At 40.1% G+C, this 26563-nt stretch overlaps 1 protein-coding gene across 1 annotated transcript in view; it reads right to left on the bottom strand.

The window, feature by feature from the left end:
* Positions 1-25851, bottom strand: part of LOC134381044 (acyl-coenzyme A synthetase ACSM6, mitochondrial-like) — a 41207-nt gene extending 15356 nt beyond the window's left edge. The window contains exons 1-8 of the mRNA XM_063101130.1: positions 25660-25851; positions 21896-22106; positions 12020-12227; positions 9873-10016; positions 8622-8778; positions 7723-7805; positions 5854-5977; positions 632-712 (exon numbers count right to left, since the gene is read on the bottom strand). Coding sequence (XP_062957200.1) covers positions 632-712; positions 5854-5977; positions 7723-7805; positions 8622-8778; positions 9873-10016; positions 12020-12227; positions 21896-22106; positions 25660-25851 — 1200 coding nt within the window. The remainder of the gene's footprint in view (positions 1-631; positions 713-5853; positions 5978-7722; positions 7806-8621; positions 8779-9872; positions 10017-12019; positions 12228-21895; positions 22107-25659) is intronic.
* Positions 25852-26563: the final 712 nt, after the last annotated feature.

The following is a 26563-nucleotide window of genomic DNA, read 5'->3' as shown; positions in this document are numbered from 1 at the left end:
GATAGTCCCCCAGGGTGGTTCACCTGCAGTGAGAATATGTTTGTGCTATCTTCTCACATAATATTTTCCATAATCCTCCTGCTGAAAGGAATTCCTTTTCTTCTGAACTGCTTTAGCAACTTATTTAGGACCTTCACAATTGCCTTAAATTGTCCATTTATTTCGCCTTTTGTAGGGTAGTTTCAGCCTTTCAAATGTTAATGACTTTGTCTCACTCATCTTTATAATACCAGACCCTAGCTCAGTGATTTCTGTTCTTCAGTCTTTGGGTAACATTTCAGAATAAATCTTAAGAAAAACATAGCATTGCTATTTGGCCAAATAAGGGCATTAAACAAATGTATTATTTTCCATTATGGTTAAGAGTGTGGACTGTGGAGAAAGACTCATTGGCTTTGAAAGTGGACATTGCCACTTATTAGCTGAGTTATCTTGGAAAAGCTCCCCAGTCTTTCCAGTCCTTAATTTTCTCATCTGTTAAATGTGGATAACAATGGTACTCTCATGCTAGGATTGTTGTCATGAGCAAATGAAATATATGATAATATTGCCAGGTGGTATGAATAGTGCCTGGCACTTATTAAGAGCTCAGTTAACAATAACTGTCATAATCATTACTGTGGTCTCCTACCTGGACAATATAAAGTGGCAATGGCTTCCCCACAGAACCTGGTTTCAATTTCATTCTTTTGGAAGTGGCACAGAGTAGACCCTGTTTAAAGAAATGCAGACAAATTATTGATCACCAATGGCTGCTATCATCATGAAAAAAGAAATAACCAGACATTATTTGCCTTCTGATGGAAGAACATCATAAGATCTAAGAAGTAGTCTTGACAAAAAAAAAAAAAGGTAAAACAGGAATCTGGCTAAACCTCTAGATCTATTTACCAATTTGCAGTAAATTGATGACAGAGGAACACATATATAGATGACAGAGGAACACATTCAACAACACCACAGGAATGCAATTAGCAGAGTCTAGGCTGTGAAATATGCAAAAGGACCAACATCTCCCTTTCTCCAAGTAACAAATTGCAAGGTAAAAAGAAGAGGTAGTGAGGAAACCCATAGGTTAAAAGATACATAAAAGACTTACTAACTAATTACAATGTGTAATGTTGATTTGAACAAATGGTAAACAAGAAAACATTCATGATTTATGTGATGGATGGAAATGTGAACAATGGATATTTGGTAAGAGAGAATTATTGCTAACTTTTAGGTAAAATAATAAAATATGTTTTTGTTTTGTTTGCAACCGGCTGGTGCAAAGATCCAAACCCTTGACCCTGGTGTTATCAGCACCACTCTCCACCAAGTAGAATATGTTTGTCTTTAAAAAGTCCTTTTATTTTGCAGATATAGACTAAAACTATTTATGGATATAATGTGGTTTGGGGATTGGTTAGGATTAGCCATATGGTAATAATTGCTGAAACTGGGCAATGGATACATGGGAATTCATTATATAATTTTGTTTGTTTTTGAGATTTTTCCATAATAAATGTTTCAACAACAGGTGATTGTTTCGGGATGCTGAGAGAGATTTCAGCACAGCGTGTGCAGCACCCCAGAGACAGCACAGATACCTTTCTCGGAGGACACAAGAACTGGGTCTTGCATGAGTCAGTCATGAGTGTAATGAAATGGAGAAATTTTTAATAGAATTTCACTTGAACTAGGGAAGATGGACGAGCCTGGCAAGCCTAGTTCCCATGAGAGGTACTATGAGCAGGGGACTTAGATTACATTTCCTGGAGGTTTGAATATTGTAGGAAAGTTTAGGGCTCAGACTCCCCAAAGGCGGGGCAGAATGATCAGCAAGATGTCAGGAGGCAGGGCAGAGCATGCTGGGATTCCTCTCTACAGTGCCCCAGTCTACATTAAAGGTGCTCCTTTTTGGAAAACAGCAAGGGACAAATATCTGTGTACCAATTGGCATGTGGCCAAATGGAGTCAACACACACAGATACATGAAAACAGAGGGAACCATGTAGGAATAAGATCACAATTCACAAAAATCATGGACAGGACCCTGCACGCCAACAGATTTTTGGATTTGGAGGTTCTATCTCCAAGGGACAGAGAGGCCCACAAGTGACTTCCAAGATGGATGTAATATACTTACGAGAGACCTGACTGATCCCATTCACTTTATTTTATAACTCTGGTGCCCTAGCTTTTGCATTTGCCAGTTTCTCTACCCCTAACACTCCCTCCACCCACTTCTTCCCATCTCGGCTTGGATGTCACTTCTTCGAAGGAGCTACTCTGATTCCCCAGGCTGAGTTAGGTGTCCCTTCTATGCATTTCCAGTGTAACCTGTGTTTCTGCTTCATCACACTTTACCCACTATGTTACAATTGCCTACGTTACTTGCATTTGACAAGGACAGGGACTGCTTCTATCTTGTACATAGTTACTTCTCCAGTACCTACTGCTGGGTCTTGTACAGAAAAGAGACTTAATGTTTCATTGTGTTTACATGATGCTAACAAATTTGGGCCCCTAGATTCTTAAAGGCTTATGGATTCTTATAGGGATCTCCCTGTAGTGAACTGTGGTAACTATAGTTTATTTCTATCCCATTGGCCTTCCCGTCCCTTATTTTATGGTTCTCTTAAGAACTCCTCCCCTTCTCCATATAATCCTGGTGAGACTGTTAATCATGGCTCTGCAACTCTACCCCTTGGGATGAAAAAATGTCCCAGGTTGGGACCATGAAGACACAGTCCCAAGGAAATGCTGTATGACAGAAGCCTGGCCAATCAGAATTCTTTTCAAGAATTTCCCAAAACGTAGGTGAAGAAGTAATGCTATTTGGACCTTAACCTGATATATGTGACTCTAGAGTCGCTGGTGGCCATTTTATGTGCTTTTTAGAAGAAACCCATTAGAGAACAACTCACAGAAATAAGAAGTTGGAGAGATTGAGAGGGAGAGAAAGATCTGATATTTTAGGAGATGCTATTTTTAGTCTCAAAGGTTTTGGCTCCCCAGACTTTGATTCCATAAGCCACCTTGATGGTCTTCCCAGCAAAATGGACTTACAGTTTCTCTTTTTTGCTCAGTCTAGTTTGAAATGAGTTTCTCTCGCTTGCATCCCAATTAATACTAGCTAACACAATGAATGCTCTTTAGCTGTTGCAAGTATTTCATAATTAAATGGAAGGTGTACATTTTCTCATGCACAGATTCCGTGGCTAGCCAAAAATACCAAACTTACTAGGTGTTCCTGGAATCATATCCACTCAGTGTGTCAAGCTTGTTTATTTCAGATGTTCCGAATGTCAGTCATATATGTTTTTCATGCAAAGAAAGATAAGGCCAAAGTCAATACTGCCTAAGACATGCTGTTTTCTCACTAGACACAATTTTTCATAATGTGAGATCAGTGGGGGACACACAGTAAATTGAGTCCTGTGTGTTGAAAATGTCAGCTCTTCGAACTTAACTCAGTGGATCTAGGAGTGTGGAACAGACAGAATCTGGGGTGGAGTTGGGCCATTTCTCAAGTTCCCTCCTTCACAGTTTTGAATCATAACCTGCCTACCAATGTGTGAGCTTACATATGAGGTCTGGAAGATTTGAACTCTGTATTCTGAGTTTTCTTTAACTTTGTAAGTGATAGCATTTCCTGAGCCATATGGCTCCACCAGGGACCTCAAATTATAAACCTCTCTCTAGAACCTGGGCAATCAATCCAGGCTGCCTAGGTCTCCTCCCAGGCAGGCTGGGGTTTTCCCTCACTACAGAGTCCCTTTTGCAGTATAAGGATAGAACTAAGTCCTATAAAGAGGCTTTGGTGTTTCCAAGATTATGGAATTCCATTGTTTGTGTAACACATAAAAACAATAATAACATATAAAACAAATGTAAGAAATCCCAACAGAATTCTTGTTTTTCTCATGTTGACTATTTTAGTGTTTTAAAAAATATTGGATATTAACTTTTCAAAAATATTTTGTGTGCTTCTGCTTCTCAGGTACCCTGTTTTAGACCATCTAGCTGTGAATGTGATTAATTCAGGCAGCATCTTTCTATTCTCTTCTGCTCCTATCCACCTGAAAAACACTGAGAACAATTCTTGTAAACTTTTGGCAGTCGGCCAAAAGTACCACCTCTCAGACCCCTGTTGTCTGTAGTATATCTATTACATAAGCTCCTCTACTTGTTTTTCTTTTCCTGCATTCTTATCCTCATGTTTCAGGAACAGGACTTTTCGTTCCTTGACCCTTACTAAACTCTCTACAAAATCTTTTCATTAGTACCCTCTAGACAGAACATCAGTTGAGTGGTTAACTCTTCTACTTCTCCCTACCAAGTGGAGGCTGTTGATTCTTCTCAACTCCTTGGGTTTGGCATCCTCTGAGCTTCCAGTACCACCTCTTTTGACTCTGCATACATCTGTTTGAGACTCACACTATTTACCTTTACCACCCTGTACCACTCCTGGTTGCTGTAACTTACTAACTTCCCAGTCATTCATTATCTGTTAAAGCCTTCAGCATGAGGTTCATGATCTTCTCTCTTCTTCCATGTCCTACCATTATCCTGAGTGCCTTCTATATCTGTATAAATTATCAGTTCTACACCATGGTGTCTTCCTTCCTTGATCCTTATCTCTAAAGAGTTTCATGATACTTAGTCTACCTGTGGCCATGCCCTTGCATTTGGCATCACCTATAAGTGTTCTGCCTCTCAAATCTGAAGTCCATGCATCTCACTTTTTGACTACTATTGTTATGGACTAAATCGTGTCCCCTCCCCCACCTCCCCTCAATTTATGTACTAAAGCCTTACTCTCCAATGTGATGGTATTTGGAGATGGGAATCTTTGGGAGGTAACTTTGTTTAGATGAGGTCATGAGGGTGGGATCTTCATTATGGGATTAGTGTCCTTTTAAGAGGAGACACCAAAGAGTGCGTGTGCAGGCTCTCTCTCTGTCATGTGAAGATGCCATGAGAAGTGAGCGGTCTACAACCTGGAAGAGGACTCTCACTAGAACTTGACCATGCTGGCACTCTGAAGTTAGACTTTCAACCTCTAGAACTGTGAGAAAAATAAATTTCAGTTGTTTAAGCCACACAGTCTACGTATTTTGTTATAGTAGCCTGAAAGACTAAGACAGCTTTCAGTCCTTCCAGCTCTACTGACATCTACAGTGCCTTGTCTTCTCGCCATCGATCCTCCTTTCCCTGAATTCACTTCCTTCCCTAATCAGCTTCGATACTTAATCTTTCATTTTAACCATTTTCTTTCCAGTATCCCTAGATCCCTTGACAACTGCCTTTTAATTGCACCTTCCTGGCAAACCTTAATTCTGGTTCAATCCAACTGTCCACTTTCACCATGTTTGTATCTGTGTTTTAGAGAAATATTGGAGAAAATCACACAACTTCATAGATAGCGACTTTGAAGATGAATGCTCACCAATCTCAAATGTGCCCTTATCATTACCCATTTCTTTTTTATTTCCATAATCTGCTCTCCTATTTTCAGCAACTATAATTTTAAACATTCTCCATGCAGACTTGTACCCCACCGTTTCCCCACGCTCATCAGATGACATTGCCTCATACTTCACAGAGAAGATAAGAGTTGTTGGGTAAAAACTAGTTCTACTTCCTGCTGTGAAATCTACAAGCTTACATTCATCTGTACCCATAGTTCTTGTCTTACAATAGAAGAAGGGTCCCTCTAGTTTAAATGATTTTTCTCTTTCCTTTCTGTGCTCAAGATCTAGCTTTCTGCATTTCTAGTGTGTCCCTAGTGCTTTAACAATGTGCTTACATAGTGGATGGACAAGTTTGGCTATCTAGATAAATGGTGACTCAGCATCAACTTACAGTCTCAGTCTGCCCATAGCCTTCATAGATGTCCAACTTAGTGATGCGTTTCCATTCCTCAGTCACTCCAGTGCTGATAGATCCTCCTGCAGCCACACAATGCTTCAGAATCTTGAATCTGTATCTGGAGAGGCATCAAAACTTATTCTTAGGCTTGGTGAATATTTCTACCAATAACAAGTCTGTTGTAAGAAAGAATCTTGGAAAAATGATGCAGATATTGCCAACTACAGGGAGGTACTCATTAGGGGGTACTTAATGTTCTTATTACTATTCTATTAGATTATCTATTTAGGCACCCCAGTTTGATCAAGCTTATGAGTTCCCTTACCTCTGCCAAAACCTGAACTGTATATGAAGAATGTGTCAGAAATGGCAAGAAGGGGTAGAAACTAATTTTCTGAAGTCTGGGGATGGAAAGAGAGCCACTGATTTTACAAACTGGGCTCAAAGTCTCTGGATATAATGATAACTTTCCATGGAGTCCAAGCGTAGATACGATAGTATTGAACACCTTCTATAAACCCATAATTCACTTTATGTGTATTTGATTTGGTGATGGTGGAAAGGTCAGGTGTAGGAAGAATATTGGAACATAACTCTTTGTGGTCTCTGAAAGATGCAGGGTGGCAATGTATTTTGAACATGACAGTGTTGATTAATGGTTACCTGGGAGCTTGTCTATATTAGATTAATATCTGCCTATCCAGTCAGGTCTTGAAACGAAGAAAAATTAAAATTAGAGAACTGTTTCTGGATTAATTCCAAGGGCACCATTATGTCATTGCCTTTGTATTATTAATTTCATGGTATAAGTGGAAGTTGACTATTTTTAAATTTTAAATGCTTTTCTTTTAAGAGAATAAGAGACATCTGGACATTTTATATGGTGATGGCATGTTAATGAATGAAGATATGCCATATCTGAAACAGAACTATTTTTCTCTGTTCCATAAAATGCCAAAGAACTAGGCATTTCTTCATGCCATCATAACAATATGCAGGTATCATTTCCTACCACAAATGCTTTCTTCTATAGAACATATGTCCTTGTCCAGACAGCTAAAGTGAAATTTAGAGGTAAGCGATTATTTAGCAAACTCTAAGGCTTGATACAATGCTTTGGAACCGGTTATTTCTCATTAATTTTCACTGGTGATGATTAGTAGTTCTATTTCTCAGTGAGTACCCTAGGAAATTCTAGGGTATGTGCAAAGATGCTCATTTCAGCAGCATGGAAAAGATCCAAATATCTTGGATAAGTACTTGGCTCATTCAACTACAATTAATCCATGCTAGGGAACACTATGCAATGTTTGATATATATTACACATACTATTATGAATAGAGCTCTAAGGCACCATGTGAAATACAATTGCAAATTTCAACATAAGATATACAGTATGATACCATCTATTTAAACCTTCCCCAATATTATAATACATTTCTATGGAAGTGGATACATTCATAGGTATAGATATAGATATGAATTTATTTTTAAAAGGCCTAGAAGAATTTATATCCAACAGGGGAGGTGGTCTTTGTCTTTGATGTTTACCTTTCTTTAAAAATTTGTCTTTAATGTTTACCTTCTTAAAGGGAGGTGTAATTACAAATTAATTAAACCCAATCTTCTCATTATAATTAAGCTTTATATTCTGGACTCCTGTGGGACCAGAAGATGTAAACTTCAAAAATCACAAGGGAATAGAAAACCCCTCACCTTAATGGAGTTATTGTCATAAATGGCAATAAGACGGGTGTGTTAACGAAGGGTGACATTGGATCTACTTCAATAAATTAAGGTTCTAGTCTCATTCATGGTACTATCGGTGGAAATGGGCTTGCTTCTGAGAGATCTGGTTTTACCTGATGAAACAATTGTGGTGAAGCAGCTCCTGGTACATCCCTGGATTCCCACAGAGAGTGGTGATCGGAAACCTGGACAGGGCCTGGGCCCCCAGAAAGGAAAAACCAAATCTATATGTGAAGATAAGAAAGACAGTGAGACTGTTGAGGGAAAAGGTCCAAGGGAGAGGATCACTAACTTTGAGACTCACCTGGTGAAAAAGTCCTTTATCTTGAGGATTTGGTGAGTCCTAACCCTCCAGGCATGAGCCTTGGAAGAGAATTTAGCTTTACCTATCAGGATCTCTGAGCTATTATGTAATCACTCGATAACATAGATACACAGCTGTGCATTTACATCTGGATCCCCAACTCCTCTTGTTTAGATCTCTGTTGCTTTAAATAATAAGCCTGCCAAATATATGTTGGCAGTAAAATTTTGGATTGTGGAGGCAGTTTACAGATCAAAGATTGTGCTCTGGAGTCCAGTAGATCAGGGTTTGATTTCCAGTTCCACCTCTGTGATTCCTTAGGCTAGTTACTTAACCTCTCCGAACCTCAGTTTCCCCAGTTGCTACCTCATGGGGTTGTTGGGGAGGTGATATGAAAGGATGCATATAAAGTGCCAGTAAATAGTCAATAAATGGTAGCTGATATTATTATTATCGCCTTCATTATCATTACTGCCATTTAAAAGTTTCCTTTTCAGTGATACAACTGGAGTAGCCAAATCCTAATTCCAAAGAGTCTAGAGAAGCAAGGTCATTGCTCTCAGAAGTAGGGAGAAGATCCTCAAGTCAAGATCACATTCCCAATCTAATTCTTGATTCGCCCCATTTTGGGCATGGATCACTGGGCTATTGGTAATGCCCTGTTTCTGGCCTTTGCCCCACACAGCCCACACAAGGAACTGGCCTTACATTTAGAACAGTCTCAGCACAGAATGTTGGCATGTGATGCAGAAACACACAGGCTCCTTGGAGCCAAGCTCCCAAGACAGTGCTCAAAGATAAAGTTCCACCAAAGGCATCACCCAGACTCCACAAGACATCTGTCGGCTGGAGGTCCATCCACCGTCTAAAGAGAAGCAGGAAATACATCTGAGTTCTCTTGTGTTGGTACTAGCAACAACAATAGTAGTTACTAGTTCTCAAGCTCTAACCCCCAGAGATAAACAAAGAACACCCAAATGAGAACAAGCAATGATCTATTTATGAGGTCATGAGGCCAATAGAATCTTCTTGAATTCTGTCAGTATATGTCTTAATTGGCATGATGTTGCCTTTCAGGTCCCATGGCTTTAGGGGATCTTGGAAGTTATCCAGTAGGCATTTTTACTAATTAATGGATTTTAATAAATGAATGATCTCAGTTTCTCCTGTTCTAATTCTCTAACTGATTTCCACTGACCATTATAGTTAATAAGAGTCAAGGACTTTGAGGCGAGGGTGGTGACACAAACATCTATTTTCCCTGAGGGACTCTAGAGTAGAGTTTAAGAGAACTTGAGCATGGAGTCAAAACACACGGTGTTTATATGAGGCAGAACTGAATGCAAGCTTGGGAAGCTAAACCCCAGACGCACCAACCCAGAACAAATGCAAGCTGATTACTTCTTTGTTTGTTCAATCAAAGGAATTGAAATCAGTTTCACTGCAGGAAGAAAAACTGACTATATTGGATTTGCCAAGAGATGGTACAGTATCCATGAGCTATTTAAAGTTTTGGGGCTTTTATCCATCTTAGAATGTGATTTTCATCTTAGAGGCTGACTCTGGAACCCAAACCCCTCACGAGTTGTGACTGTACCTCTGTGTTTATCACTGCACATAGTAGTCAACCCAGTTGCTCACTGTGGTGCTGGTAACATAGAAGAACAAGCAACTTTTTGTCTTTTGGATAATCACCCTGGATCCCTCACCAGGCACATGGACCCACTGCTCTTGCTCTAGTTCTGTAGACTCTTACATTTCTGGTCTATAGTAATTTGCTTTTGATCCTTTTGTGTACACCCTCCCACCGTGCATTTAGCCCTGTTCCTTCTCTCAATATTGACATTTTCTGTAGCTTTTTGGGCAAGAAATTCCTTCCTTACTTTAGTCTCATAAAACTCTCCCTTCACCCCGAAGAGAGCAGCTTTTGTGTCTGTACTGGCCGTGTCAGGACTGTACCTTGAAGCCTGGCTACATCCCATTCCCAAACCATACTGGGAATACTCGACCAACTTGGGAGCTCCCGTTGTCCTGTTGGTGAAGAATATGGCCATTGGATCTTGACTCTTGGTCCCCACACAGGTCTGCTTGGGAGGAGCAATTCTGTAAGTCATGAAATAGGCAACAGTGAGTTCTAAATTCAGGTTCTCTTAGAGCCAAGGTCCCTACTTTGATAATCTGTGCCTTTTGAAAACAACAGCCCATAGCTTGGTATACTGGGGGATGATTTGTTAGTGGGGCAGCTGCCATTTTTTTCCTTTTAAAAAAATTTTGTATTGACTTTTGTTGCATAAAAAATATAAGATACATTTACACTCCAGCCTGGTTTTTCTCAGTAAAACATCCTTACTCACCATTTGCTCAAGCCAAAAATCTGTAGTGATCCTTTTTGTCTCTCTATCTACCTACCTATCTACCCCTCATCCTGATCATTGGCAGGCTCTGACAACATGTCACGAATGTGTCTCTCTTCACTCTCAACTCAGGGCTGGGTCTACACTGAAGCAAGAGAAACATTTGCCACAGGCAATTAAGGAGACACCAACAAATTCACTAGTCAAGATAAAGAATACTTTAGTGAAATATTTTTTAAAAAACCAAAACGAATGCAAAAATTCATGATAAACAAAACATCAAAATTTTAAATAAATACAGTATCCAGCCCAGGACTTGCATGACTCACTTCACTTGGTCACCCTAATCCTGTCCCTGGCTCCAATAAAACTGTATTTATAAAAACAGGCAGCCAGTCTGTCAGCTGAAGTTTGCCAATCGGATTTTATAAATTAGAAAATTATTATATAGATAAAATATTTGTAAAATTATGAATATATAAATTATTATACATCAAAAAATGATAAATTATAGACAATATAAATATAGAAAATACTTCAAATTATATATACATTTTAAAATTAAATTATAAAAAATTGTTTTAGAGTTTAAATTAATATTTAAACATTTTATTTTTAAACTAAACTATTATTTCTTTGGATCACTAAATTTTTTGGTGCCCTTTTAAATTTTGTGCCCAAGGTGAGTTCCTTGTTTACCTCATCTTCTCCCAGCCTGTCTCCACTGCCACCACCTCGGTCCACATCAGGGTGGCCTCTCACCTGGACAACTGCTGCAGCCTCCTGCCAGGTCTCTGCTACCTCTCTTGTCTCCCATTGTTCATACAGCAGCACAGAGTGCACTTTTTAAAGCGTCCGATGGATCAAATCCTTCCCCTCGTGTTTCCCAGGCTGGCCCACCCCCCGCCCCACCATGACCTGCTGCACTCTCCCCTTCCTGTGACTCCACCCCTCACCACACTTCACCTTCAGGCACCCTGGTGTTCTTCCTGTTGCTGGAACAGGTCGAGCTCATTCCTGCTCCCTCCTTCACCTCAGTGTTTCTTCTGCCAGGAGCGTTAGTCCCACAGATCTTCCAAAGGCTGGCTGCTGATGTTCAAATCTCAGCTTAAATGTCCTCCCCTCAGAAGCCACCAAATCTAAAATAATTCCCCCATCTCCACATCAGATCATCCTATCTCATGTACCATTCTGTTTGGGATCTTTTTTTGTAATCTGCATTATCTTGATTGTTTGTGTGTTTTTGTTTGTTCATTTTGTTGTCTAGAATGTGAGTTTCCAGATGACAGGGACTTTGCCTGTCTCATTCACTTTTGCATCTCTGGACACTGAAATACTGCTCTCGAAAGAACACATTAATGACAATCAAACTTAGTATTTGGTATTTGGCTAACCTGAAGATGAAATGGTTTGTCATTGTTTTAATAGGTATTTCCCCATATCCCAGTGAGGGTGAGTGTTTTTGTTTTCTTTTTTAATGTGTTTACTTGTCATTTATATTTCTATCACCTACTTTTTTACCCTGTCCGAGAATCAGTGCTCAACTATGAACCAAGAGATAAGATTTTCACTCAGACTGAGAACTTGTAAAACAGGCAAGGGATTCTTTTGCTGGGGGGAACTGGCTTCAGGACTAGAAATTGCTGTCCAGTGTCCCATTCTGTCTGCTCACACCACCTTCTCATACATCATCCATCTTCCCAAATCAGATACTTTCTTGATTTAAGCATCTCATTTTCAGTGCCTGCTCACCGAATCAGCTCATTGAAATCCAACCACCCATCATAGCTCTTAGTTGACACCAGGAGCCTGGTCTTCAAGGTGGGGCAGTTGGACAGGACAGAGTCCACGATGGGGGCCATAGCCTCATTGACTACTATGCACTGGGCCTTAGACATGCATAATCGATAGAGAATATCCTTGGCCGTCATCTGGGGGGTCCCAGGCACAAAGGTGATTCCTGAAAAAGCCACAAAAGAAGACTTCATTCTTATCCTTTAAGTAGAGGATATTTCCTCAAACATCCTGGCAGACACAACTGAAGTCCCTTGATGACTGTCTCTTTCTGGGGTGTGACCTCTCTATTGGGCTAGTAACAATATAGCAGCTGGGGAAGAACTGAGAAAGGGCAGGAGACTGAGCTCACTGATGCAGTCCAGCAATCAATGTTGTTATCCTTTCCCCTCGAGCTGAATGTATGTGGTTAGGTGTCAGACAACCAGCTATTTGAATGTAGCCTGATTTTGAACCTTTGGTGCAAGGGGGTTATGGAAACGTCCTCTTTGTTGTTCCCTCCTTCCTTGAGAATGATTTGTGCTGTGGATTCTTGAAGTTGCATTGGAGACAAAAGTTCCTTTTTCTTTTCTTGGGCTATTTCTGTAGTCTTTCCTTCATCCATCTAACACCCACGGGAGCCTCCTATGTGGCTGGCACATTCTGGGTACATCTGTGTGCCAGGCACTGTTCTACGATCTGCACCACAGGCTTCCCTTGACTTCTCAGGCCTGGAGAAATACTATTTCTGAGAACAACTGATTGTGACATTGCTTATCTTGCAATAACACTTATACCCTGCTACTGATTTTGGAAAAGGATCGAGCTTACTAATGCCAGCCTTTCCCACCTACTCCACCTTCATCTTCTGCTTCTCACATGGAAATCTCTTGGGCACCGTAAAAAAGTCATTGTTCATAATAGCACAAACATGGAAACAGCCTAAAGATCCATCAAGTGATGAACCGATAAAATATAGTATATATATTCATACAATAAACTGTTATTAATTCATAAAAAGACTAGAGTACTGATACACGCTACAACATGGGTGAACCTTGAAAACATTATGCTAAGTAAAAGAAGCTGGACACAAAAGGCCATATATTGCATTATTTCATTTGTGTGAAATGTCCTGAAGAAGCAAATCCAGAAAGTAGATTAGTGGTTGCCAGGGCTGGAGAGGGAGGAGAATGAGAAGTGACAGCTAATGCATACAGGGTTTCTTTTTGGGGTGATGAAATCTTCCAAAATGAGTGGTAATGGTTGCAGAGCTCTGTGAATATACTAAACACCACCAAATTGTACATTTTCACATGGTGAATTTTATAGTATGTGAACTCAAAACAAAAACAAAAAAGTCATAGGGAACCAGATCTGGAATGGAACCAGGAATTTATCTAACTCAAGTTCCTCATTGTGCTGATGGGAAGGCCAAGGGACAAAGTGGAAGGGCCTTGTTCAGTGACTGCCATCTCACAGCTATCAAGTTATCCTTTAGCATCTAGTATACACAGGAGACTGTGCAACCATAGGTGACACCAAGAAGTTATCTGTCTGCAGATAACTGCAAACATCTTTCAAATGCCCCACTCTTAGATGAAGCATTTGAAGAGCAATGACAAATAGCGTGAACTTATTTTCCCTATTGATTTGAAAAGCTCTCTCTATATTAAGGTCATCAGCCACTTACCTGCCATATGTGTTACAAATATTTTCCCCATTTTGGTGCTTCTCTTTTCTACGGTCTGAATGTTTGTGTTGCCCCAAAATTCACATATTGAGATTCTAACCCCCAAGATGATAGTTTTAGGAAGTGGGGCCTTTCGGAGGTAATTAGATCACGAGAGTGGAGCTTTCATGAATCAAATAGTGCCCTTATGAAATAGGCCCCCAAGAGACCCATTGTCTCTTTCATCATGTGAGGAACCATCTATGAATTGGAAAGCAGGTCCTCACCTGACTCTGATTCTGACTTGGTTTTGGATTTCCCAGCCTCCAGAACTGTGAGAAATAATTTTCTGTTTATAAGCCACCCAATTTATGGTATTTTGCTCTAGCAGTCCAAACAGACAGTCTTTTAATTTCGTATGTGGTGTTTTAGGAAAATATCATAACTTTACAATATTTGAAGCTATATCTAAAAAAGAATCTAACAGGCCTTCCATTTCTTTTGTTTACGACATAATGTTGAAATGCTTGTAATAATGTGAAATCAGCTGAGTTTTATCATACAAAATATTTCATAATAATTGATGGAGCATCCACATGTCATTAGAGCAATCATTCTGCAGCTTGCTGGATACCACCCAAAGGGCAATCAGATGCAATTACATGGAAAGATCTTACATATACGGAGAAAGAGAGGAGTGAAGCCAGAGCCCCATCCTGGTTCCTCCTGCAAATCCGCCACCCAGATGCCCCTTGTATATTATGGTGATTTTTTTGATAAACAGAATTTTTAAAGTTTTATGAAGTGTGATATGTTCATTTGTTCCTTTTTGTTTCGGTATTTGGCATCATACTAGAAAGTCCTTCCCTGAGATTATGTATTTACCTGTAGTATCTTCCAATACTTAGGTCTTTTTGTTAGCATTTCAATTTTTTTTTTTTTTTTTTTTTTGGCAGCTGGCTGGTATGGGGATCCAAACCCATGACCTTGGTTTTATAACATTGCACTCTAACCAACTAAGCTAACTGGCTAGCCCTTTAACATTCCAATTTTTAATGGTCCATTTGAAATTTATTTTGGTCTATTATTTGGGATAGATCTATATCAGTTCATGTTTCCAAACAGTTATCTTTAAATCATTTAAGAATTACCCATACTTACAAAAAATCAACCAAATGAAAAATTAGTTTTTGAAAAGATAAACAAAACTGACAACCCCTTAGCCAGAATAACCAAGAAAAAAGGAGAAAATACCCAAACAGATAAAATCAGAAATGCAAAAGGAGACATTACAACTGATACCACTGAAATACAAAGAATCATTAAAGACTATTATGAACAACTATATGCCAATAAATTTGAAAACTTAGAGGAAATGGACAAATTTCTGGACCCATCTGACCTACCAAGACTGAACCAAGAAGAAATAGAAAACCTGAATAGACCAATAACAAGTAACAAGATTGAATCAGTAATAAAGTTTCCCAACAAGGAAAAGCACAGGACCAGATGGTTTTCCTCCTGAATTCTACCAAACATGTAAGAACTAACACCCAAACTTCTTAAACTATTTTAAAACTTTGAAATGGATGTAATTCCTTCAGATTCCTACTATGAGGCCAGCAAAAGGACACGACAAAAAAAAAAAAAAAAGAAAACTGAAACCAAACGGACACAACAAAAAAAGAAAACTAACAGCCAATATCCCTAATGAGCATAGATGCAAAAATCCTGAACTAAATACTAGCAAACCAAATCTAACGGCACATCAAAAGGATTATACACCATGTTTAAATGGGATTTATCCCTGGCATGCAAGGATTCTTCAAAATGCACAAATCAGCCCAGTGGGCCGAGCCTCCCACCCTGGCCTGCGTGCTCCTGCTTGCTGGTGGCAAGAGGGGTGGGCAGGGCAACTTTCTGCACCCAGGCCCTGGGTAAAAGTCTGCCCGGAGGCAGCTGGCGCGGCGGGGACCTGGTCTGCCAGCTAGCAGAAGATCGTGTGAAGTGAAGAAATGACTCAAGGAACAGTGAGCAGAATGAATGCCTCACAGCACCAGAGGGGCTGCTCCAGTAATAGAGAACCCCTTTTGAGGTGTAGTGATGCACGGAGAGGGTTGGAGCTTGCTACTGGCAGATTTCTCCAGGCTGAACAGCAAATTAAAGACAACTTGCGAGAGGCCAAAGCTCAGATTCACAGTTGCATAAGCCATCACCTTGTATGCCTTCGAAGCTGTGAGGTGTGGCTATATGAATAGGTAGATCTCATCTATCAGCTTAAAGAGGAGACGCTTCAGCAGCAGGCCCAGCAGCTTTACCGGTTATTGGGCCAATTCAGGTGTCTTATTCATTGACTGGAGTGCACCCCAAACAAAGATCTAGCCAATCAAGTCTCTGTGTGCCAGGAGACATCGGGCAGTTTAACTCTTAAACCTGAAAGTTCAACTGTCCTGCTCTTTGAAGCAGACCCGACTGCTCTACACCAGACCATCACCACGTTTGGGTCCCTCAAGACTTCAAATTCCTGAGCACCTGATGGCTCATGGTAGTTCATCAAATATTGTTCCCTTCCTGGAGCAAAGAGGTTCTGTCCCAATGCCAGAGCAGAAGTCATCATCCAGCATCGCAGCTGTCCCTCTCAGTGAATGGTTCCTTGGAAGCAAACCTCCTGGTCAGGCACCTTACATACCCAGCACCACCCCCAAGACTGGCTCATTCAAAAGCATACCTTGGAGAATAGCCAGAATTCTGCCAGAGCTTGTGATTTCTACAGTATTGAAGTAATCAAAATACGAGTTACTGTGTAAAAATGGCTGTTTGTTGATGCTGAGGTGATTCAGTTAACTCAATTCACCCCCGTACTAGAAACACATCTTAATGGATAGGTCTTTTTCACAAGCCTCCATGACTTCTTCGATTGGGATGTTACTAGAGTACATTAAAACAGCGTAGTTTTAAAATGAAATATTTCTGTAATAAAAGTGTGCGGATGTATTCTAAAGCTAGTAAACTTACCTAACTTTTTGGTTGTCCTTTAGATGCTTCTGTTGCTGTGGGTTTTCTACTACTATTGGTCCAAAATAATGATTATTCTGTTCAATGAATATGTGGTATATGTCATGCAAATAATTAACCTTGCAGTAAGTAATTTTTTAACAGTGACTTCTTAATGATTTTTTCTTAGCAAAATATGTATTAATAATCTTGACGATTTTTGACATTAATTACCAAGCATTTAAGACTTACTATATGTCTGTTCTGCTTTATTTTTCATTTGAATGAAATTCAGCTACTGCAAATTTTGTCTTTATTTTTTTCTCTAAATGTTATTAAAGTATCCAGTGAGCTCTTTAGAAGGGCTCTGTATTGTCTCAAAACCTTTTTTCAGGGTAGTCCTAACCTCTATCAAAATATTCTGCAGACTGGGGGATTTAGTGTGGACTAAGAACAAAAAGGCAAGATATGTTGGAAGTGTAGTACTACTTGAACTTTCACTATCCTAGGGATTACTGGTGCATTCTGTGTAAATGAAAGCTGAGCTTGATACTTGGTGCTTTTAACTACGGATAAAGTCAATGTCCTCTCACTGCAAGCACAGCATACCTGCACCACCAAAAGTACAATGCAGACATTTTAATGAACAGGTTGTTTTCAACCCTTGTGCCTTGGGATGTTTATCGAAGCTTGATGAAACTTGATATTTTTTCAGTATCCTTAAAGTAATGTCCATGCTTTAAAAAGTTTCTCTGCAGGAGAGAAGTGGGATTTATAATGTTTTTAAATTCTCTAAGATGAAATATCTTAGCTGCTTTCCAGGCTTTTAAACTGTCAAGCCTCCTAACTGCCTATATATTATTGGAAATACTTTTGGAGAGATTTCACAGTCCTGCAATGTCATTACTATACAGCTTCACTAAAATTCTTTGAAGCATAGCTGAAAAGAGCTTCATACTTTTTAACACCCCCCATACCATTTAGAACTATTACTATAGTTAAGGTCGTGGGTAAAAACAACTTAAGGAACCTTTCTAATATGTTAGGTTGCAGAGAACTTGGTAGTTTCTTTTTTGAGGTCTAACACACTGTTTTTTTACATTATCAAAATGTAATTTACATTAATCACTATGCTAATGAATATGTAAAACATACTTTTGCATTGATGCATTTTGTACCTCCATTAAAAGCATAACAGCCATAAAAAATGCAAATCAATAAACATAATACAGCAAATCAAAAGAATGAAATAAAAAGATCATCTTGATATCTATCATAATACCATGAAGGCTATATATGACAAATCCACAGCTAACATCATACTGAATGGGGAAAAGCTTTTGGAAAAAACTAGAACAAGACAAGGATGCCAACTCTCACCACTTTTATTCAACATAGTACTGGAAGTCCTGGTGAGAGCAATTAGGAAAGAGAAATAAAGGGCATCCAAATTTGAAAGGAGAAAGTCAAATTGTCCCTGTTTGCAGATGACATGATTTTATACAGAGAGAAACATAAAGACCCTAAAAAAAAACTCCTGGACTTGATAAACAACTTCAGTAAATGGGCTGGCTGGTTAGCTCAGTCAGTTAGAGCATAGCCTTGTAACACCAAGGTCAAAGGTTCAGATTCCCAAACCAGCCAGCTGCCAAAAAAAGGAAAAAAAAATAAATTCAGTAAAGATGCAGGATATAAAATCAATATACAAAAATCAGTAGCATTTCTAGAAACCAACAATGAACTAGCAGAAAAAAAACATGAAGATAGCAATACCATTTACAGTAGCAACAAAAAAACACAAAATACCAAGGAATAAGTTTAACCAGGGAGGTTAAAGATCTCTACAAGGAAAACTATAAAACACTGATTAAAGAAATTAAAGACATAAAACAATGGAGAGACATCCCATGTTCATGGACTGAAATAATCAATATTGTAAAAATGACCATATGGTCCAAAGCAATCTACAAATTTAGTGCAATCCCTATCAAACTACCAATGTCATACTTCACAGAAATTTTGTAAAATTTCAAAAATTTATTTGAACAACAAAAGATCCCAAATAGCCAAAGTGATCCTGAGCAAAAGCAACAAGGTGGGAGCACCACATTCCTTGACTTCGAATTATACTACAAAGCTATAGTAATCAAAACAGCATGTACTGGAATAAAAATAGACACATAGACCAATGGAAAAGAATAGAGAATTCAGAATAAATCCTTGTACCTACAGTCAACTGATTTTCAACAAAAGAGCCAAGAACATATGTTGAGGAAAGGACAGTCTCTTCAATAAATGGTGCTGGGAAAACTGGAGATCCATATGCAGAAGAATGCAACATCTCTGACCATATACCACGATCACCTCAAAATGGATTAAAGACTTAAATGTAAGGCCGAAACTATAAAATTTCTACAAGAAAACAAAGAGGAAACACTCTAGGACATCGGACTGGGCAAAGATTTTACGAATAAGACTTCTAAAGCACAGGCAACAAAAGCAAAAATAAATGAATGGGATTACATCAAACCAAAAACCTGTATGGCAAAGGAAACACTGAACAGAGTGAAGAGACAACCTGTAGAGTGGGAGAAAATATTTGCAAACTATGCATCTGACAAGGTTTTAATATCCAGAATATACAAAGAATCAAACAACTCAATCAAAACAACAACAGCAACAACAACAAAAAACCCACAAGTGATCTGAGTGAAAAATGGTCAGAGGTGTGGAATAGACATTTCCCAAAATAAGACACATAAAGGGCCAACGGGTATATGAAAAATGCTCAACATCACTAATCATCAGAGAAGTGCAAATCAGTACCACAATGAGACATCATCTCACCCTAGTTAGGCTGACTATTATAAAAAAGACAGTAAATAACAAATGCTGGTGAGGTTGTAGAGAAAGGGGAACTATTATACATTGTTGGTGGGAATGTAAATTAGTAAAGCCAGTATGGAAAATAGTATGGAGGTTTCTCAAAAAACTACAGGTAGAACTACCATCTGACCCAACAATTTCACTACTGAATATATATTCAAAGGAATGAAAATCAACATACTGAAAGTACACCTGCACTTCCATGTTCATTGCAGCTCTAGTCACAGTAGCCAAGATTTGGAACCAATCTAAATGTCCATCAACGGATGATTGGATAAAGAAAATGTATATATACACAATGCAATACTACTAAGTCATAAAAAAGAGTGAAATTCTCCCATTTGCAGCAACATGGATGAGCTTGGAGAAAATTATTTTAAATGAAAGAGGCCAGGCACAGAAAGAAAAACCAAATGTTCTCACTCATATGTGGAAGCTAAAAACTTGATCTCATAGAAGTGGAGAGTAGAAAAGTGGTTACTAGAGACTAGTAAGGGGAGGGGGATAGGGAGATGGGGAGAGTATGGTCAATGGACACAAAATTGTAGAGACAGGAAGAATAATATCTAGTGTCTATAGCAATATAGGGAGACCACAGTCAAAACAAACTACTGTATGCTTCAAGTAGCTAGTCAAGAAGATGTTGAATGTTTACAACACAAAGAGGGGACAAATGTTTGAGGTGATGGATATGCTAAAAACCCTGATATGATCATTACACACTGTATAAATGTCCCTAAATATCACATCATACTTCATAAATGTATACAATTTTCATGGGTCAATTAAGAAAAAATAAAAAGAAAACAAATTTCAGACACATACGTAGATTAGAATTTACCAGAAACTGGGGGGAAGGAATAATGAGAAATTATTGCTTAATGGGTATAGAGTTTATGTTTAGGATGACAAAAAAGTTTTGGAAATGGATGGAGGTAGTGGTTACACAGCAATGAGGATGTAATTAATTCCATGCAATTGTATGTTTAAAAGTGCTTAAAATGGCACTCCACATTAAAAAGAATTAACCCATACTTTCATTACTGGTTGGAAATGACAACAAATTCTTATGTGTACTTGGGTCTGTTTCTGGGCTTTCAGTTTTGTTTTCATTTATTTATCCTCGTACCATCAATAAAGAATTTTAATTATCTCAAGTGCAAGTGATACCCACCGCCCTTTGGACTGGTAACTATAGACTCTATAGCGAAGGAAATCACTGTTATGTAACTTGGCCTCAGATAGCTTGAGTTTCTGGTGGCCCAAACTGAAGTGGCCCATGTCCTTTCTCAGATAGGGATCATTTGTCCCTCAGGATGATTCAATCCATTGGGAGCCAGGAAAATGTCAGGAGCCTGAGTAGGCATGAGGGCAGGGCTCACTGCCTTCGTCTCTTCTGTGTGCCTCCCAAAACAGGCATTGGCAAGGACACATGGATCACTTTTTAGGGTTTTCTCAACTGGCATCCCTGTCAGCAGGCAAAGGCAATAGGCTAGGCCATTTGTGGTAACTCATAGTGATATGAGATTGGCCCATCTTAGGGGTACTTTGTTTTTCATAGGATCCTCTAATTACCAAAAAAAAAAATGTATGTCTCCATCCCAAAGATAGAAAGTCGGGTACATAGCAGACACAAGGAGTAGCATTAGGGGTGAGCTCCCTCCTTTCCAACATCCATTGCTTCTCACTGTCATGAAGTGGCTCATGACTGAGGCGTTCCTGCTGGTGGTGTTCATGCTGGAGGAGTGAGCCTGAGACATGGATGGGATGCCCACAATGAATAGCTCTGTCCTAGCACTCTCTGAAACTTGACCCCAAGCTCATTCAGGGTGACTCTCAAGGATCCTCTAACACTGCATAGAGGTCCCTTTAGAGATGTTCCCACACTCTCTTTTTACAGATAGGGAAACTGAGGTCCACAGAGGGCATGGTATGCTTGCTCAGTCTTCTCTGTTGTGTTGACTAGGTTTGGACAATGGTCTATGTTTCCTTTAGATGGTAAGTGGCCTCCCAGGTAGCTAAGCACTCTCTCTGGATTATTTTGTCTTCACAACAACCCTGTAAGACTGATTCTACTACTATCCCTATTTCATAGACAAGGAAACTGAGGCTCAGAGAGGCATTATGCTACAAAGGTGATATGTGGTGGAGCTGGGATCCAAACCCAGGCCTGTTTAAAGATCCCTGCACTGCAGGAGGAATTCTGGCTTCAGACAGACATCCCTTTGACATCTCTCCATTCTGTGAATGATTCAGGCTGGGATCTTACATGAGCCTCCCAGAGTCTCTCTCCCATGCCTCACCTAGTCGCACACAGGCCAGGCAGATCCAGCAGGTTTCGGGTGATGGTGGCAGGATGATCATCAGCCGGTCTCCATGGCCAAGGGCACAGGTGTCTGCGAGGACGCTGGCTGCCTTCTGGGAGAGATGAGCCATCCTTTCAAAACTCCATTTCTCCTCTTCTCCTTTGGCATTAACCTCCCAAAGGGCAGGGTGAGGTCCCCTGAGTCCATCCTAGGCAGGGTGATGTTCAGATATTGACTATTAGTCAGCATAGCCACTGGCCACTGAAGGCCCCTGTTCGTCAGATACCACCCTCAAGTGGCTAGATCTTGAAGAGAGGCCAGGATAACTGAGGCATTGGGGCAGTGGCTATTCCTTAATGGTATGGAAATAATTAATGTTTAAACTCCTGGCTTGGCAGTACTGGTGGGTTTCAGCTTAATGTCAGGCCTGAGCCTAGGGAAGAACCTTGTGAGGGAACTCAGCATTTGGAGTGGTGAACCTGGCCCTGCCAGGAGATAGTAAAGATTTCTCAGGGCCCTATCCTTTGGTAGACAAAGAGTGCCCTCCTTCTGCTGCATTCTGATTCTATTCCTGCCCCCAAATACACTTTATTGCCCAATGCAAATTATTTTTCAGTAGGGCAGTTTTTGAGGGGGAAATAATTTATTTTCCAATGCTGTTTAGAGGAGGCACAGAGGAGGGTTCTAGACTTTTCAAAGCATCTCCATTCTGACTGCATGCTGACGACACAGGTTTCCCTCCTCCCCTTGAGGGTGGAAGGAAGGGGGGCCGTTCTCCCTCCCTTCCTTCTTCCTTCCTTCCTCTCCTCCTTCCTCCTGCCTTCCTGCCTTCTCTCTCTTCCTCTCTTCTCTCACCCCATCCTCCTTCCCTCTTTCCTACCTTCCTAACTTCATTCCTTTCTTCCTTTACAACCTCCTTCCCCCTTGTCTTCTCTCACATTTCTTCTCTTTCCTTCCTCCACCCTGGAGCACCACACAATTATTACCCTGTTCTGATCATTCTAGAACCTCTCATTACAAAGTGAGAATTAGGGAGGATTCCCCAACTGCTTCCTCTCACATGACCAATAACAACAAAACAGCAATACTCCCTCCCTATCAATGTCAAGTTGCTTGTCAACCATATTTTGGTGGGTTTCAAGGCTAGACCATCAGTGATATTTTATTCCTGGGGCTGTGGGACTAATTCCCATCCCATTTCTACGAGTACAACTCTGCTCATGTCTCTCAGTTACCTTCAGTGGTCTCCCACAGGCCATCAAGCCAGGTCTAAACTCCTTACCTCAGCCTTCGAGGCCTTTCTTTTTTATTTTTTTAAGGGTAACATAACATTTTGATGAACAGACTGGTAAAAATGAAAAAAAAAATGAAATCACTGTTTTCTGGGTATAGAGAAACAGGCCCTCCCACGCAATGCTGGTGAATGTGAAAAATAGCACATTTTTTTCCTAGAAAGCAATCGGGAAACATTATTTACCAAATGCCCACACTGTTCTTTTGAAGGAGTAATTTTACTTCTAGGAATTTAAATGAAGAAAAAAAACCCCACAAAAAACAGGTGCACAATGAAATTCATTTTAGCGTTGCTTGCAATAGCAAAAAAAAAAAAAATTATATGAGTATAACTCAGATGGGTAATAATAAAGGATTGATTTAATACATTTTGGTTCAACCCTACATTAAATACTATATAAACATTAAGACATTAAGATATTATGTAGAATATTCATTGGTGTGGAAAGATGTTTCCACAGCATATTGTTTCCAGGAGAAAAAAGCAAGTAACAAAAAAGAGTATTTTCAAGTTATGGATTAGTGTATATGCAGAATGACTCCATTTCTATGAAAACGTGTTGTCTATATAAATCGGTATGAAAGAAAAAAGTCTGGAAATATATATGAAAGTTAACAGTGGTTATCATTGGATAATATTACATATTTAAAATTTTTTCTTTATGCTTACCAGTATTTTCCAACAATTCTATAATGAAATGTTTTTAAAGGGCAAGTGGTTGAAATAGATGATGTATAAAGTTCCTTCAGACTCTAACATTTTGGGCATCTATGGCTGATGTCCTAAGTGACTTCCAGACAACCCATACTGTCTACAGAACCAGTTCACTGTGTGGCCGTTGGAGCCTCGGCCTTTGCTCACAGCTGTAACCCTCCACGTTCCCCTCCCCACACTCACAGTCCACCTGTCTCCCCTGCAGCCTGGGAACTTCTAGGCAGGGCCCAGCTGTACCCCCATCTGTAACCCATGTGACCAGCCAAGAGCTGAGCAAAAGGAACGCAGGTTAGCTTGGTGACAGCTGGTGTGGGGGCACAAGGAGATAAAAGGCACCACTCTAGCTGTAGAATTTCACTGGGACACAGGACTCACACGTAAAGTGCTTGCTTGTATTATCAGTCTAAGAAAACCTGTGGAAAGAGAAAGCAGGACAAGCCGGGCTGGGAAGGATGCTTGGAGAAGGCCATGCAGGGTTGGAGGCGCTCCAGGCAGGGGAACAGCCTGAGCAAAGGTGAAACCAACCCAAAGTACTTCAGGACACATGCCCCAAATCTTTCCAGGAAACCTTCACAATTCTTGTTCTGCTGAATTTCTGTACATTGGCCTGAATGAGCAAAAGTTAAGTCTCCTAAATGGAAGTTCTCCCTGGATGAGCCACCAAAGATATTAAAAATCTTTTGGACAAAGACAATGAAGTACCATTTTATCCAGTTTTGGGGGTGATGGAGGAGGGGGGATTCGAGCCCACCCCACCACTGTGCCATGGATACTCTTGCTGGAAGCACCAGCTCCATTCAACAGATGGAGGAAATGAGGTTCAGAGTTAAAATGCCTTGTTCTGGGGTCACCCAGCCCGAGAGTGGGGAAGGGGACCCCACTCCACCGGGCCTTTCACATTCAGACTGCTTCTGGCCTTGTTTTTCTCCTAACCCAATACTCCTCTCTGTGGCCCTATTCCCAGCCAAAATGTTCCTGAATCCTCCTCCTGCTTTCTCACTGCCGTGTCTCTGCTCACATGCTTGTTCTTGCCTAGTGCTCCTTTCCCCATATCCTTTTGCTGAAATCCTACTCATTCCACAGGATGCAGTAAATACCACCCCCTTTACCAAATCTTTCTAAATTCCATTATCTGGATACGCACTTATTTCCTTTGGCACCCCTGCATCCTACTCTTCAGCACTTGGTGGCTATCTTTTGCACCCCCCCACCCAACACACACAGAATTGCACTACAGGTTAAAAACTCCTTTCATGTTTGATTTCTAAAGTATTGTATGTGTTTGAAGATTCTCAAAAATGTTGGCTGATTGGAAAGAAATCATATCACTCTGACAAGAATAATACTAGTAATGATAAAAGCAAACATTTATTGGATGTATCCAAGGTGTCAAGTCCTGTACTAAGCATTTTTCATTGCTCATCTCATTTAATCTTCTCAACGACACTATCAAACAGGCACCATTAATATCTCCATTTTAACAATAAGAAAACTAAGACCCTAGAGGAAAAGGAACTTGCTCAAAGTTATGTGGTTAGTCAGTGACAGAGCCAGGTCCGTCACTTCCACATAGGTTTATCTGGCTGCCAAACCTGTGTTCTTAGTCATTTTGTTATAATACCTCTCTCTGAATTTGTACTTTCTAGTGCCAGGCAGAGAAGGGATTTGAATTTCATGATCTTTGCTTATAAAGTAGACACCTTACCAGTTGGCTTTGGCCAGTTTCTCAAAGTTAGAAAACAACAAGTTTTACCTTTTCCAGTTGGGACCATTGGTCCAGCACATCTTTTGCAAAATTAAAGTGCTGGGGAACTGCTTGGCCTATGTGCCTGGGGTCTGAAGATTTGATGGTCTGAGCCGCAAATCTTCGCTTTGGTTGGTAGCAGGCTCCACATCCCAGACTGGAAGACCAGACCAAAGAAAAGAGTTGAGACCGGCCTAGCATTTGGGTCAGACAGGGAACCACCTAGGTAAATTGGGGAAAAGACAGGGAGTAGGTGGCTAGCTCAGAAAGATGAACTTTGAGGTGGCAGTGCTGAGAATAAAATCATAAGTCAAACATTTTTCTTACAAATACAAGCAACAGTCAGACAACTGGAGATAATGTGCAAGAGCACAAATACTCACCATTGCCAAGAGCAGCTTCTATGGGGTAGGACTTCAGCCTCTATGTTGGGAAGATGGTGGAGCTTTTGCCTTCTGTTGCCTCTGAGAACTGCTTGGTTTTTGCGATTTAGTCGCTGTCTCTGGGGAAGGAGGCATTTCCTTGGCCCTGGAGTAGACTAAGTCCTGGCTCACGGTCATTGGCTCCTGAACCTAAAAGATAGTCTCCTTTGCTTCCAGGAGGTAGGATTTCTAAGTTGTGAGCTAAGGTGAAGCAATAAGTGTGTCTTGCTTTTTAACATGATGTTAGGAAAATAGGTAACGGACTACTGTGCCAAGTGTGGTGAAAAAGAAAACGACAGACACAGAATTAAATAAGATTTCATCACTTAAAATCTTTCACTACTGTAGAAAGGGAGTTGGAGATTGCTCATCAACCAGAAGAACAGGCATTCTTTTGTAAATTGGTACATCTAAGGCCCTCTAAGTATTGCCTCTCAGGGTAGTGTAGGTGGAAGGCTTGTGACATTCATGTAGAGATCAAGATCTTCTAA

This window comes from Cynocephalus volans, chromosome 6, assembly GCF_027409185.1.
Source record: "Cynocephalus volans isolate mCynVol1 chromosome 6, mCynVol1.pri, whole genome shotgun sequence".
In the NCBI taxonomy this organism is placed as follows: Eukaryota; Metazoa; Chordata; class Mammalia; order Dermoptera; family Cynocephalidae; genus Cynocephalus; species Cynocephalus volans.
The sequence above is the reverse complement of the archived record's forward strand: the minus strand, read 5'-3'. Positions and strand labels throughout refer to the sequence as shown.